The sequence below is a fragment of the Micromesistius poutassou genome, assembly GCF_964030765.1.
Source record: "Micromesistius poutassou genome assembly, chromosome: 2".
In the NCBI taxonomy this organism is placed as follows: domain Eukaryota; kingdom Metazoa; phylum Chordata; class Actinopteri; order Gadiformes; family Gadidae; genus Micromesistius; species Micromesistius poutassou.
Window position 1 is genome coordinate 23,251,261 of NC_140272.1, and position 15,095 is coordinate 23,266,355.

The following is a 15,095-nucleotide window of genomic DNA, read 5'->3' on the forward strand; positions in this document are numbered from 1 at the left end:
GGTCCTGCATCACGACAGACCCGCCCCCTATCGCCCCCCTCGCCCCTCCTGCTGCTGGGTATGAGGGCCGGCCCAGGACCCCGCCTGACCGGCACCCACAGACCTCTTCTGTTGGACACCCACAGTGTTAATGAGTAAGATCAGGGCTGGTTGAATGGCCAACCAGTATGGTAAGACTAGACCTCTGGTTGATTATTTCTGAACACGTCGTTCAAAAAAACAACACAAACATTTCTAAGAAATCCTGAAAATGTTTTCTTATGTAATTATTATTTCTCAGCTTGCTCCTTGTCCCAGACATCCATCTCTGATCAGCCTAGCCTATGTATCTGCAAACGCAAAAACACAATTGTATTTTCCCTTAATGTGACTCACGTTATCACAATTGTTTTGACCATTTACGAGCGCTATTTGTAAGACATGCTTCAAAATACATTTTGTCAGTGTTAGTGAATAACACTGGTGTGAGTCAGAGAGGGGACAGAGATGACGTTTGCGTTCGCTCCGTCAATCACTATTTCATGAAGTACAGGTCGAGGGTTTCAGATGGGATACTGTTGTACATGACAGCTCTAGGCTTCCGTATCTCTCGTTCTGTATGAGTCTGCTCCAACATATTATATTATGCATTATTATAGATATCCACAAAAAGAAAAATTCAATAACATTTGTGTACTTATTGTGTTGATGAAGGTTTGAACTACGTTACCGAGAGGGCTTAGCGCGACGCATGGGCCCGGGGAGGCAGGACGTCATAGGAGCTGTGAGCGTGTACCGGAGTTTGGCTGCGAAAAGAATAAAGAGTTCTAAGTAATGAGCGCACTGCTGCGCCCGGTTTGTCGTAGATAGGAACAAACACAACACTTCGATTCACCAATAACTGGTGGCAGGTATCTACAAAATTAAAAGTAACTACAGCGTCATGCCTACTTCACCAATAATTGGTGAACTGGCAATTCTAAGAAATCAAGCAGAATCCCGATAAGCCAACTTGATATACAAGTATGGAGCCTGAGCAAAGCCTGAGGGAATTTTTTTAATATTACATATATTGAACTTTAATTACATGACTGCCTACAGCTTCAGACATGGGAAATCAGTGTGTCAGTAGTTAGGGTTGGCACCGGTTAGCATCTGCAGCATCACTTCAGTTAATCCAGTGTGACGCAGCCCCTGGTGCTTCATTAGCAGCGAACTCCATGAGAGCCGGTGCTCCTGTCACTGAGTATCAGAGCAGCTGGCTCTAACGGGACGTTAGTCAGGGGGCCCGATGTGTCTGAGCAAGAGTGCGTGCGGCTGTCACATTCCTTGTAAAACAATTAATGTACCTCTTCACAAATTCAAATGCCACGCAGGCCACGCTGTGATGTGATGTGATGTGAAAATATGATATAATCGATAAATAATGTTGGAGGCAAATGCACCAGCCCGAGTGCCACAACTTAAGAGCTCGCTACAGGGATGGTATGTGACGCCGGGCGCCGTCATGTGAGGCTAAACCAACAGACCAACAAAGGCAGCGACCTCTGAGCACACGCGTTCCCCATGGTGGACAGGCTGCTGTCCACTACAGTCTGACAACGACACGTAGAACCTCACTTTAGCTGCAAGCCTTTGGAATCTCCACCGCATCGGAATATTGATCAGAGTTTATGCTTCATAGATAGATCGCAAACGTGTCAAAAGTGTGCATTCATTCGTATTTTGCATTGTTGTTGTGAGTAAATGTTGAATTACACTTTTGAACCTGTTATTGTATTTATGCACATATCAATCTGCATTTTTTTATATATATATTTGTCTGTCACTTCACAGAGAGAAAACAGAAAACAGGTGTGTGAATATTTTATATTGTAAATAGAAATTTTAACTTAGGCCTATAAGTTGAGAAATTTTCGACAAGCTGATTTATTTTTTCCTTAACTTGAACCTCAGCTCTGCCAGACTTCCTCATCAGCGTTTACCAAGCAACCACCAGTCCTACCCTGTGTTGAACAGCTAATGTCTGCCATGTATTCGTGGTCTCATGTGGCTGAATGTGTCTTAAGTCCTTCTTGGCTCTCAGCTGTCTGCGCTTCAGCTCAGCTCGGCTCTGCTCTGCTCATGGAGCATTTGGAAAATGATGACATATCATGGTCATTTTAGCACATGTAGCTCTTATACAAATGTTAAATTCCCAGCAATTAGCCTATTAAATTATTTGAACACAAAACATGTTATTATTATTATTGCTTTAATATTATTGTTATTATTAGCGGTAGTAGCAGTAGTGGTAGCAGTAGTAGTGGTAGTAGTAGCAGTGGTAGTAGTAACACTTCACTTTTGGTATGATAAAAAGGAAAGTTAGAGCACATGCTCTACAAAAAGCACCCCCACCCCCCCACCCCGCTAACAGGCTCCGCCCCGCGCCCCTCATCACACGCGCACAGAGTGCTCTCCGTTCGCTCATTACACTTGTAACAAGTTGTTACCATCCAGTCTCCACATGGGCCGGTCCGTGGACAGTGCCCTGCTCTAGAAGACCTCTGAAGGGGACGAGTCCACTGGGAGACCCGCCAGAGTTCGTTCGGCGACGAGGACCGTCAGGTATTCTTCATTACCACTTCCTCGACATCTCTCCATACAGCTCGTCGGCAGTGTATACGGATAGGGTTGTTATTCGCGCTCCGGTTCGGATGGCGGGCGGTTGTTTATCTGTTGAGACGAGGCGTCTGTGGTCACCGCAGCGCCGCTGGGGGAAAGTAGGCTAAAGGTTACCGGCTCACCCGGGAACGAGGGACCGCTCTGTGGGGATCTTTGTCCGGGCAATTCTTTGTCGCTGTATGGGCGGAACTAAATACACGCATTTCATTGAAACGATAACGTGAAGTGATTCATAAAATAATGCCGTCTCCTCGGTAATATTATGTATTCTCCTAATTTTTTGGGGGGATTTTTTTTTAGCGAATTCTGAAAATGCAGCTCCTCTGTGTAAATTCAGGAGATTTATTGAAATAATAGACAAACGTAGACGGAAAATGCATACCTTGAGTTAACAGAACGTGAATGTGAACACCTTCACTCACTGCGTTATCCGGGCTGCACAGCAGAGCCTACGGTCAGGTAAAAGTTAACGGAGATGTAGAGGGACCAGGTACAGGTTAACGGAGCCGTAGAGGGACCAGGTACAGGTTAAAGGAGCCGTAGAGGGACCAGGTACAGGTTAAAGGAGCTGTAGAGGGACCAGGTACAGGTTAAAGGAGCCGTAGAGGGACCAGGTACAGGTTAAAGGAGCCGTAGAGGGACCAGGTACAGGTTAAAGGAGCCGTAGAGGGACCAGGTACAGGTTAAAGGAGCCGTAGAGGGACCAGGTACAGGTTAAAGGAGCCGTAGAGGGACCAGGTACAGGTTAAAGGAGCCGTAGAGGGACCAGGTACAGGTTAAAGGAGCCGTAGAGGGACCAGGTACAGGTTAAAGGAGCCGTAGAGGGACCAGGTACAGGTTAAAGGAGCCGTAGAGGGACCAGGTACAGGTTAAAGGAGCCGTAGAGGGACCAGGTACAGGTTAAAGGAGCTGTAGAGGGACCAGGTACAGGTTAAAGGAGCCGTAGAGGGACCAGGTACAGGTTAAAGGAGCTGTAGAGGGACCAGGTACAGGTTAAAGGAGCCGTAGAGGGACCAGGTACAGGTTAAAGGAGCTGTAGAGGGACCAGGTACAGGTTAAAGGAGCCGTAGAGGGACCAGGTACAGGTTAAAGGAGCCGTAGAGGGACCAGGTACAGGTTAAAGGAGCCGTAGAGGGACCAGGTACAGGTTAAAGGAGCTGTAGAGGGACCAGGTAGAAGAAAAAACACTGAATCCAAACAAATCAGACTCAAAACAGAACATTGCCATTCAACAATTACAAAATAAAAGTGCAAAACAGCAGCATGGAGCCGCTGTAGTTGTTGTTGTGGGAGTCCTCTCTGTTGATGGGTGGCTCGTGCCTTGTGGTACTAAACATGCAGAATTGCACACTTGAGGATAACCAACGTGACATTCTCACCATGCTTGCATCTGGTTTTATATTGAGTGTTTTTAACAACATAACACACTCAAGGATCTTGAGAAGTCCCAAAGATGTAATATACTAAATATACCTTAACCGAGGCTGTTGACAGCTTCGTTCAGCCACGTCTCGCATGAGAAACGCTGCAGCAGTTTAATGAATGACCAAAAAAACTAATACTATCAACACTACCAACACAATAACTCACATTCCAACGCGCCTGCTTCCAAACTGGCAGCGTTCATTGCAATATGACTTTGCAATGTACAAGCCCTACATGTAACAAATTAACTGTAGTTAATCATAGAATGATATTTCATCAGCCATTAAGAAAACATTTTATAAAAAGTCTGTTCTTCTTTGAATTTGTTTTTGTTTCAGACAGTATTTTAACATTCCCTATTCCCCTAGTACCTTGGTTTGCCATATGAAACTAATTTGCTCAGAAACACAGCGTACTGTAGCCATGGAAGCAATCAAAGAAACGATCAACTGAAACTCTACTAGGTTCTGTTCGCCCTGCAGAGCCTTGACGTCGTTAGAAAAAGCTCCACGACTAGAGAAGTGAGTCATTAGCACTGCTAGCTTGTCATTATCATAATAGGATAATTGTGGGTTTTCTCAAAATATATTGTTGCGCTGGGTTTGACTTCCACCTGTTCGCTCAGTATCCTCAACCTGGCAACCTGCGTGAGCTCTGGTGCCGGGTGGAGCCGGCACAGAGTCCTCTCCAATGGTGTGACTGCAGAACCTGTTTCAATGCTCAGTGACGATGTGTAGGGCTGGCCATTATGACATCCTATGCTATGATATCGACATGAACGCGCCCTGCGTGAAGCGTCACCTTGCATTGCGACAGACTTTCAGTATAAATGTGTTTTATAACCGTATGTTAACCCTGCAGTTCAGCACATCTGAAGGCTGACCGTTGCTCTCCGTCCCTGACGTGTCCTCTGCTACCATCTGGTGTCCCCGGTCTCTGTTGGGGTCACGACCTCAGCCTCCCTCCTGGCGCTTCTCCAGTTCTCAAAAGTTATTTTCACGGGTCGTGCTTATTGGACCAATGTGTTCGACCCCAATAGAACAATCCAGGCAGAACAAAGCCGCTCTGTGTGTTATAATGGAGTGTGAGTGTGGTTATGGTCTGGTAAATGATGACTCCTTGTATTTCACACCTGTTGCTGTACAGCCGTTGGTGCAGCCATCCTGAGCAGAGCTTCATTGTCAACAGTGACTTCTCAAGTTCCGTCTTGTTTACATGATTGAGATGATGAAAGAGATTCTGTCACGCCGACAAACCAAACAAATGAGTTTTTACAGTCCTAAAGGCATAGGCTATAGATATATGGATATATAAAGAATTTGTCTAATCTTTGGACATTTCAGCAAAGGCTGTACAGAGTATCTGACCACAATGGGGAAAAATATCATGCAAGAGTACTGCCAGAGCTTTGATGGTGAGTCACAGGGAGGGCTTAACGCCATGACGCCACAAACCCTATTTGCAAATGTTTTTTCTGAAATATATTTCTTAGAGAGCTGGCTAATTGTATTTGTTTCGAGAATACATGGCTAACTTAGACTAGGGTTAGGGTACCTAAATCTCAAGCCATTTATTGCATCAGGAGAGGTATCTAAACTTGCATATTTGTAGAAACTACAAAACATAAACGAAAATGGAAAAGAGATCAGGGAACTATGGAGCTCCTCTGGTGTCATCTGGGGACTTTTTTTTTTTTCTGTTTGCACGACTTAATAATCTATAATTTGTGGGAACGAGATAATTATGTTGTGGCCATGAATGAACAATTCTAAAAGTATTGTGTGCTGTGTTATCTATTGTAGCAGCAGGGGTTAGACGCATGTCTAACGGCTATGGACAAGGTAGAGAAATATTGTTCTATTTTAACCTTGGAATGAGGTACAATGACATTCTCTAGTCACTTGCTATTAGGCATGGAGTTATTCTAAGTAAGAGGCACATAATTAGGTTGCTATGCTATGCATGGCAGATATAATTAGGTCCTAAAATACATCCTGCGGTTTAATGGCCTGGAGCAGCGCACAACTGAAGAGTCCAGACCAAGAGCTGCAAGAATCAAACGCACATCTTCCTTTTTGTGTCATGCGTTTGCTGTACATCATCTGTAGCCATGCAGGTTTCCATTTCCCTTCAGCTGCTGCGTGATGAAGTCTGTCACGTCACCGAGGTCATCATATTGTCTTCGTCTGTACCCGTGCATTTTTCGCAGCCTAATAAGTGCCTCTTACTTAGAATAACTCCATGCCGAACAGCAAGTGACTAGAGAATGTCATTATACCTCATTCCAAGGTCAAAATAGAACGATAGACAACACAGCAGCACACAATACTTACACCCTCCCACCACCTCCTGTTGTATCACCTATCTGACCACGTCCTTGTGTGAACATTCTCTAACTTTAGAACAAGACACTTTCACGCATGTGTCATTTACATATCTCGTTTTTAAAGCCCTGGACGCTGTGCATACTGTCCTGAGACATCAGCTCTTGAGCAGATTCTTGTGAGCTTGCCTGATGCAACCAAAGAAATCGTCTAAGCACTTCAATAATCGTTTTTCTGCACAGATGTGATCGTTGCGCAGGAAGCCCTTTTGCTCGGCCGTCGTAGATAAATCACATTCAAATATCCATTTTAAGATACATTCATTTGAGATACATTTAATACATTTAATGCATCCCTGCTTTATATTTTGTAGACTATATAATACTTAGAGACACAACTCAGCTTTACTTCACATCCGTTTTATCCTTCTTTACCTTCTTTATCCGTTCTGTCTGCCTCTAAGTGCTTCTCTCTGGCTAATCGTGGGCACAAGCCTTGGTGGGCATTTGTTCTCGTGTCCTTTTTGTCTTGTGTATGGGGGCTTGCGTCTTTATATCTCTGTGGTGGATCGTTTTTTCAGATGATCATTTATCGGATTAACAGCCCAACAGCCCTATGGTTAGGCCAATGGAAGCATTATCCGCTTCAAATGACCAGCGCTGTTTATGGGCCATGATTTATTTCTGGGAGTATTAAATCATATAAATAATGTCCTGTTATCCGCCGAAGATCTATGCATTGAGATGAATGTGTGGTAAAACCGGCCATGGGTGTTGAAACTAAACCGCTGTCTTTTCCCCTCCGTTGTGCAGAATGTTGATGGACCCATACTACGACACGAAGGCCCAGCAGGCCGGGAAAACGCTGGCCCCTGTGGTCCAAACGTCCCCCAGGGGCCAGTGGTCCAACAAGCTGGAGTTCCTGCTGGCCGTGGCCGGGCAGATCATCGGCCTGGGGAACGTGTGGCGGTTCCCCTACCTGTGCTACAAGAACGGAGGAGGTGAGCTGAGAACACAGCTGTGTGTTTTAGTTGGACCGGGCCCCGATGAATAAATGAGGAGCTTCAGTAACGTGGTTAGTAAGCAGAGAATACCTATCAAAGGTAAAAACATTCACGGTGAAGAATGGTGCCCGAGGAAATATATAATACAAAAGTAAATGAGGTGATTTAGAACTGTGTCAAATGAGGTGACATGAACACCCTTACTGTACCCACAGTGATATGTTTTTCTTTCTGCTGACAAATGTACTTATTGTAAGTCGCTTTGGATAAAAGCGTCTGCTAAATGCCCTAAATGTATGTAAAATGTAATTTATACAATCATTGATGTTCACATATCAACGTATGGTAAAACTTATTTGTGCTATGTTTTATTCATTCCATTTTACTCAGCATAGAATATGAAAGCAGCCATTCGTGTATTTCCATCACTTTACAAGTGATGTCAGCGGAAAGCAATCATTAAAACGTATAAATCTGTCAAAAAGGTGTTGCCATTGACAGTGACAGTCAATTAATAATGTAGAACATTCTTCAGGACCGCTGCCTCCAGTCACATTTTGAGGTGTGAGAGCTTTGAGGTGAAACGCTGAGGTCGTCCACGTAGGGGGTGTTCTTCATCCCCTACGTGGTCTCTCTCTCCTCTGGGGTGTTCTTCATCCCCTACGTGGTCTCTCTCTCCTCTGGGGTGTTCTTCATCCCCTACGTGGTCTCTCTCTCCTCGGGGGTGTTCTTCACCCCCTACGTGGTCTCTCTCTCCTCGGGGGTGTTCTTCACCCCCTACGTGGTCTCTCTCTCCTCGGGGGTGTTCTTCACCCCCTACGTGGTCTCTCTCTCCTCAGGGGTGTTCTTCACCCCCTACGTGGTCTCTCTCTCCTCAGGGGTTTTCTTCATCCCCTACGTGGTCTTTCTGTTTGCGTGCGGGATCCCTCTGTTCCTGCTGGAGACCACCCTGGGCCAGTACACCGCACAGGGCAGCATCACCTGCTGGAGGAAGATATGCCCTCTGTTTGAAGGTAAACACGCAGAACCCATAAGGGATACAGGCACACGGTGATATCTACCAGTAAGACAATAGGTCATGTAAAATAACATATCAAAGGCAGAGAAATCAATTAATGCAGTCTAATATTTTAATGATGAATCATTATCCACAATTTATTCTAACAAATGTTGTAAAAGTTAACTTTATTGTAACAATATCTGTAAAACGAGCAACATCTATGCACAATTGTTGAATTGATGAGTGAGGTGCACAGGGCTACACTCACTGGACCAGGCAAACCCAATGGATCTGTTCAAAGTGCACAACCGTCCCCCAAAAGTGTGTTTGTGTTATCGTGCAGTGACGGGGTCAACCAGAAGCCATGACCCTCTGACCTTTGACCCCAGCCCCCCCCCCCCCCCTAATGCCCGCCGGTGTTTCTCCTGGACAGGGATCGGCTACGGCAGCCAGGTGGTGGTCCTGTACTCCAGCACGTACTACATCATCATCCTGGCCTGGGCCTTCTTCTACCTGTTCTCCTCCTTCAGCGCGGAGCTCCCCTGGGCATCCTGCAGTAACAGCTGGAACACGGGTAGGGTAGTGTGTTAGGTTAGTGTGTTAGGTTAGTGTGTTAGGTTAGTGTGTTAGGTTAGTGTGTTAGGGTAGTGTGTTAGGTTAGTGTGTTAGGGTAGTGTGTTAGGTTAGTGTGTTAGGGTAGTGTGTTAGGGTAGTGTGTTAGGTTAGTGTGTTAGGTTAGTGTGTTAGGTTAGTGTGTTAGGTTAGTGTGTTAGGGTAGTGTGTTAGGTTAGTGTGTTAGGGTAGTGTGTTAGGTTAGTGTGTTAGGGTAGTGTGTTAGGTTAGTGTGTTGGGTTAGTGTGTTAGGGTAGTGTGTTAGGTTAGTGTGTTAGGTTAGTGTGTTAGGTTAGTGTGTTAGGGTAGTGTGTTAGGGTAGTGTGTTAGGTTAGTGTGTTAGGGTAGTGTGTTAGGGTAGTGTGTTAGGTTAGTGTGTTAGGTTAGTGTGTTAGGTTAGTGTGTTAGGTTAGTGTGTTAGGGTAGTGTGTTAGGTTAGTGTGTTAGGGTAGTGTGTTAGGTTAGTGTGTTAGGTTAGTGTGTTGGGTTAGTGTGTTAGGGTAGTGTGTTAGGTTAGTGTGTTAGGGTAGTGTGTTAGGTTAGTGTGTTAGGGTAGTGTGTTAGGTTAGTGTGTTAGGTTAGTGTGTTAGGTTAGTGTGTTAGGGTAGTGTGTTAGGTTAGTGTGTTGGGTTAGTGTGTTAGGTTAGTGTGTTAGGTTAGTGTGTTAGGTTAGTGTGTTAGGTTAGTGTGTTAGGTTAGGTTAGTGTGTTAGGGTAGTGTGTTAGGTTAGTGTGTTAGGTTAGTGTGTTAGGTTAGTGTGTTAGGTTAGTGTGTTAGGTTAGTGTGTTAGGTTAGTGTGTTAGGTTAGTGTGTTAGGGTAGTGTGTTAGGTTAGTGTGTTAGGGTAGTGTGTTAGGTTAGTGTGTTAGGTTAGGTTAGTGTGTTAGGTTAGTGTGTTAGGTTAGTGTGTTAGGTTAGTGTGTTAGGGTAGTGTGTTAGGTTAGTGTGTTAGGTTAGTGTGTTAGGTTAGTGTGTTAGGGTAGTGTGTTAGGTTAGTGTGTTAGGTTAGTGTGTTAGGGTAGTGTGTTAGGGTAGTGTGTTAGGTTAGTGTGTTAGGTTAGTGTGTTAGGTTAGTGTGTTAGGGTAGTGTGTTAGGTTAGTGTGTTAGGTTAGGTTAGTGTGTTAGGTTAGTGTGTTAGGTTAGGTTAGTGTGTTAGGTTAGTGTGTTGGGTTAGTGTGTTAGGTTAGTGTGTTAGGGTAGTGTGTTAGGTTAGTGTGTTAGGGTAGTGTGTTAGGTTAGTGTGTTAGGGTAGTGTGTTAGGTTAGTGTGTTAGGTTAGTGTGTTAGGTTAGTGTGTTAGGTTAGTGTGTTAGGTTAGTGTGTTAGGGTAGTGTGTTAGGTTAGTGTGTTAGGTTAGTGTGTTAGGGTAGTGTGTTAGGTTAGTGTGTTAGGGTAGTGTGTTAGGGTAGTGTGTTAGGTTAGTGTGTTAGGTTAGTGTGTTAGGTTAGTGTGTTAGGTTAGTGTGTTAGGTTAGTGTGTTAGGGTAGTGTGTTAGGTTAGTGTGTTAGGTTAGTGTGTTAGGGTAGTGTGTTAGGGTAGTGTGTTAGGGTAGTGTGTTAGGTTAGTGTGTTAGGGTAGTGTGTTAGGGTAGTGTGTTAGGTTAGTGTGTTAGGTTAGTGTGTTAGGGTAGTGTGTTAGGTTAGTGTGTTAGGTTAGTGTGTTAGGTTAGTGTGTTAGGTTAGTGTGTTCCCATCGGACACAGTGGGTTCACATGTTAGGGACTCTCAGACATGGTGAATTAAACTAGATAATACTAAGACTGCTACTGCTACTGCTTCTACCAAATATAATAGTAACCAAAGCTGCAAAGCAGCAAAAACCGTTCAAGCACCCACCAAGTGGGAACTAGGGATGTGAATAACTCCAATTTTTCATGGTTGAATAATCAGTGGGTGGTTATGAACGAATAATCGATTATTCGATTGTGTGCCGACATTCACAAAGGCAGCCGTGGATCATCGGCAAGAAATCACTTAAAACCTAAACGCAAAAAAGAAAAAACTTTTAAAAGTGATCAGTGTTTGTGTTGTGATAGTGCTACAGAACCAACGTTAGTTCCGTCCGTTAATTCTTGTTTATTTGAATGGGAAAAAATGTTAACGGTCCAAATGTTAAAAATCGACTTTGACCCTCAGGAACGAATAATCGAATAATCAAATATTCTGACCCATCCCTAGTGGGAACCATTTGAAAAATGATTGTTCAATTATTATTGTTCATTATTTTTCAACAAAGTCATTTTTTGTTTTTACCAGGTAACCTTATTGTTCTTTCTTACTCGTTTTCCACGTACCACTGTACCCGTGTAGATGGATTACCGATATGGTGAATTACAGGAGTTTCTGTCATTTATACATTTGAATACGTCCGAGGCCTGGGAATATCAGATGGCCCCCCAGGGAGAGGCTCCGGTGGGCACTGAGGGCCCTGAGTCTGTTCAGACCCACTACTGCTGAAATGAATCAACCATCCACTGAGATTTCTTCACACAATTATCAAACTCAGACTGCTAGAAGTCCCTTCAATGTAGACCTGCCCATTACAGCCAAGTGCCAACTGCCCAACGTTAGCTCCGGTCCAGACACAACATGTGTGTTCAAGGAAAGTGTTTCCACTGCTGGAAGTAGTGGACCATAGACTAATGGACAGTGTTTCCACTGCTGGTAGTAGTGGACCATAGACAAGCTGTTTCCTCAGACCATGTGAGCCAGTGCTCTTCTCACTGAGCTATTGACCGACACGTACCAACAGGGTGAGATGAAAATAAGTTACACATTATAAAACGGGTGGCTTAAATCAAGCGATCTGATTGGTTCCCAGCTGTTGTATATTGAGCGTATACACACAGCTATGACGCCCGTTCAGTTTAAAGAGTTCAGTATCACTCCACGCCTAACTTGAAATGTTGTTCATTTATATATAAAAGCAATAGCATAGTTCACTGAAGCCTAAAAACATGTTGATTGATGAGAGGGTGGAAATGTTGTAAAGCAATAGGCACACGGTGAGTGAACTCGATAGAAGGCTAAATTGCCGGCGAACCGAGCTACCGTCTCTAGCCTTCTCTCTGAAGGACGCTACAGCGTGTTGCATAGCAACCGCCGTACACTTTTTTTGTATTCGTTAAAAAAATGCTTTTCCGATTTTCTTGTTTTTTCAAAATTGAGGGTGTCTATGACTTTCATTTCGCCATACTTACGTAACCGTTTAAGGGAGGGAGTTAAGGAAGTCCGTCAGAGGAGGGACGGACAACGCCCCTTAACTGTGGTATAATGAGAACATTCCACAGCCTGTCGTGATCTATTGCTTAAATATATCATAGGAGACATCAACTGTCTTTCATAGAAACGTTGTCTATCTATGGTAGAATACCACATCCACTATCGATCATAGGACACCATATACACTATCTAAACGCAACCAACTCTCTATCAAGGAATACTAGCAGAGTGCTGGGTTTGACACATGATCTACTGAACTTTTAGCAAGAACTTTACACTTTTTGGCAAGAATTTTCCCGTCACTTTTGGCAAGAACATGTACCAATCGGGTGAGATGGAATTATGTTGTAGAAGTAGGCTATCTATCAGAGAATACCTTCACTGTCGGTCGCAGAATACATCCACACATAATACATTCACTGACGATGACGTAAGAAGAAACAGAAAACATGGACAAGCTGTTTGTTGGAACATATGAGGTAACTGGTGGGAATTGACCCATGGACCTTTTTCACTTGCCGTCGAGTGTCCTATTCTCAGAAATATTGACAGCCATGAAACAGCAGCAGGTAATGGAAACTTGGGTTAATATGGACCTAATTGTAAAGAGGGTGCCAAGTCCAATAAATCAGGTGTCATGACATTGGACATGCTCTCTGGTTTTTTGAGCAACTGTCCTATTTGGATAGCGTTTATTATCTGCGTAATGTTGAATCAACTTGAGTTGGTTTAGTTGGAATTGGTGAATTGGCCTGGGAGGAGATCCAAATCCCAATAGCCTCATCCCGTTAGCCATGTCAACGGTCCCAAAGGGAAAGCTTTGGGCCTTGAGAAGGACAGTATAATAAATATAGAAGCGGACACCAGGCGTGTGAGTGTGGGTCAAAGGGAACCTGAGATACGACCTTTAGGCACCGGGAGCCTTGACCGTCTGATTGGTGCCTATTTCCAGATGTGAATGCTTCAGGCTGACCCGGATCAATGTGGAGTCAGGTAAACATGTCTAGAGTATGTGGAGGATGTTTTAAAAACAAGTTCAAGGAAGGATACATACAGGGGAAGGTACGGCGCGTAATGGAACAAGAAACCTTGTTTCTTGTTCCTGTGAACGCCTTCAGATGAACCGACGTCCAGGGTGCACTGGGCAGATAGGACTGTGCAAGGAACTTCTGCTATTCTAGGGAGTAGCGGTACTATAGCGCCCCCTTGAGGCCAGTGCTGTCCTCCTGGCCTTACCCTCTGGGTGGGTCCTAGGCTTGGGCCCCAGTCTTGTGGGAATAGGATTACTGTTTTTACGTGATTTACTGGGCAAATGCAAATTTCCTGTGTGACATTCAAGCACAATACGTTACAGCCTCTGTTGAAGAACTCTTTTGATCACTTTGATTCCTTGAGAAATTTGGAATCAATTAGGGTTGGATTGGTTGGAATGTGACATTTGTCTTGAGGAGATGTGAAGAGCAGCTCTGCAGATGATCTAACATGGTCCATGGGGCCGGTAGCAAAGTGACAAAGAGATGCTGCATCATTTGACAACTAGTTCTTCAGTAGTTCTGAATTGTAGAAACTTGACACATTGATGGCGCTAGATACTGGATTGGTTCCACGTTATAGATTGGGATGTTTGGCTGTTGATCAATGTGTACATTTTAGTAAAAATAATAATAATAGAATGGTGCCTTGCACTTTGGGTGCTAGACACCAAGTATTTATTGTATTTATCAATCCCATTTCTGAACCCCAATGTGCTGAACAACAATGGTAAAGGCAGCAGGTGTAAAATAAATAAGAAAAGCAAGAACTAATATCATCATCGGTCCTTATATGGCAATTTAAAGTGATGTGTTAGAGTTTCACTTTAAACCAAAGTCAGTATATTATAACGTGGTATTTGTATGTGTTTGTCCCCATAGATACCTGTGTGCCATTTAATAACGGGAATGGCCACATGAACTGGAGTGCACCAGAAAATGCCTCATCACCAGTCAAGGAATTCTGGGAGTGAGTATAAACCAGGCCATGCGTGTAACATACGGTACTTAACATGATACTTGATTGATTGATTGATTTTTATTTGGAATAAAGACATATCCAAGGGATAGAAAAATGACACATGACAAAGTGCAAGCACTTATTTCCATCATGGTGTTACAAGACAGGACATATATCCACATGAAACAAAACATTAAACATCATAAAACTACTATGAGAGGCTAAAAATATAAAAGAATCTTCCCTAACCCTTACCTTCTGTATTAAAGTGCAAGGTGCATACACAGACAAACACCAACAGACACAACCCACATGGAGGAAGACATGTTGGTGTCACCAGGGGTTTAAATTCACCATGAGCCAGGATTTTACCTTTTTTCTGAAACAATGATAGTTGTCTATGCTCTTAATTTCCAAAGGTAATTTATTCCAGTTCACCACACCACTATATCTGAGAGTACACTTACCAATGTTTGTTTTGAACTTGAGGCAAGTACAAGTCTGCATTACTAGCTCTGGTGTGGTACGCATGGGCGTCCCTACTCCTCACAAAGTGGTTTTTAAGGTACGCCTGCCGTGTGGTCTGTAGGAGGAGAGTACTGAACGTGACCGGGAGTCCCCACGAGATGGGCAGCATGCGCTGGGAGCTGGTCCTGTGTCTGCTCCTGTCCTGGGTCGTGTGCTACTTCTGCATCTGGAAAGGCGTCAAGTCCACAGGAAAGGTACGGTTAAACCACGGTCGGTTTACACCTCCACACAGACCATGTCAACAATTAACCTGGGGTCTTGGCAGTAAATAAATATAAATATATATAAATATAAATATGAGCCATAAATATACAATATCTTTTTAATCTTAAGAGAGAGTAGAGACTA

The 15,095-nt window shown here is 43.9% G+C and overlaps 1 protein-coding gene across 1 annotated transcript in view; it reads left to right on the forward strand.

Annotated features, from left to right (window-relative positions):
• Positions 1-2,463: 2,463 nt before the first annotated feature.
• The window catches only part of LOC311338437 (sodium- and chloride-dependent GABA transporter 2-like), a 32,026-nt gene continuing 19,394 nt past the window's right edge, over positions 2,464-15,095 (forward strand). The window contains exons 1-6 of the mRNA XM_084463710.1: positions 2,464-2,586; positions 7,205-7,392; positions 8,274-8,408; positions 8,829-8,969; positions 14,141-14,228; positions 14,809-14,941. Coding sequence (XP_084319836.1) covers positions 7,206-7,392; positions 8,274-8,408; positions 8,829-8,969; positions 14,141-14,228; positions 14,809-14,941 — 684 coding nt within the window. The 5' untranslated portion in view covers positions 2,464-2,586; position 7,205. The remainder of the gene's footprint in view (positions 2,587-7,204; positions 7,393-8,273; positions 8,409-8,828; positions 8,970-14,140; positions 14,229-14,808; positions 14,942-15,095) is intronic.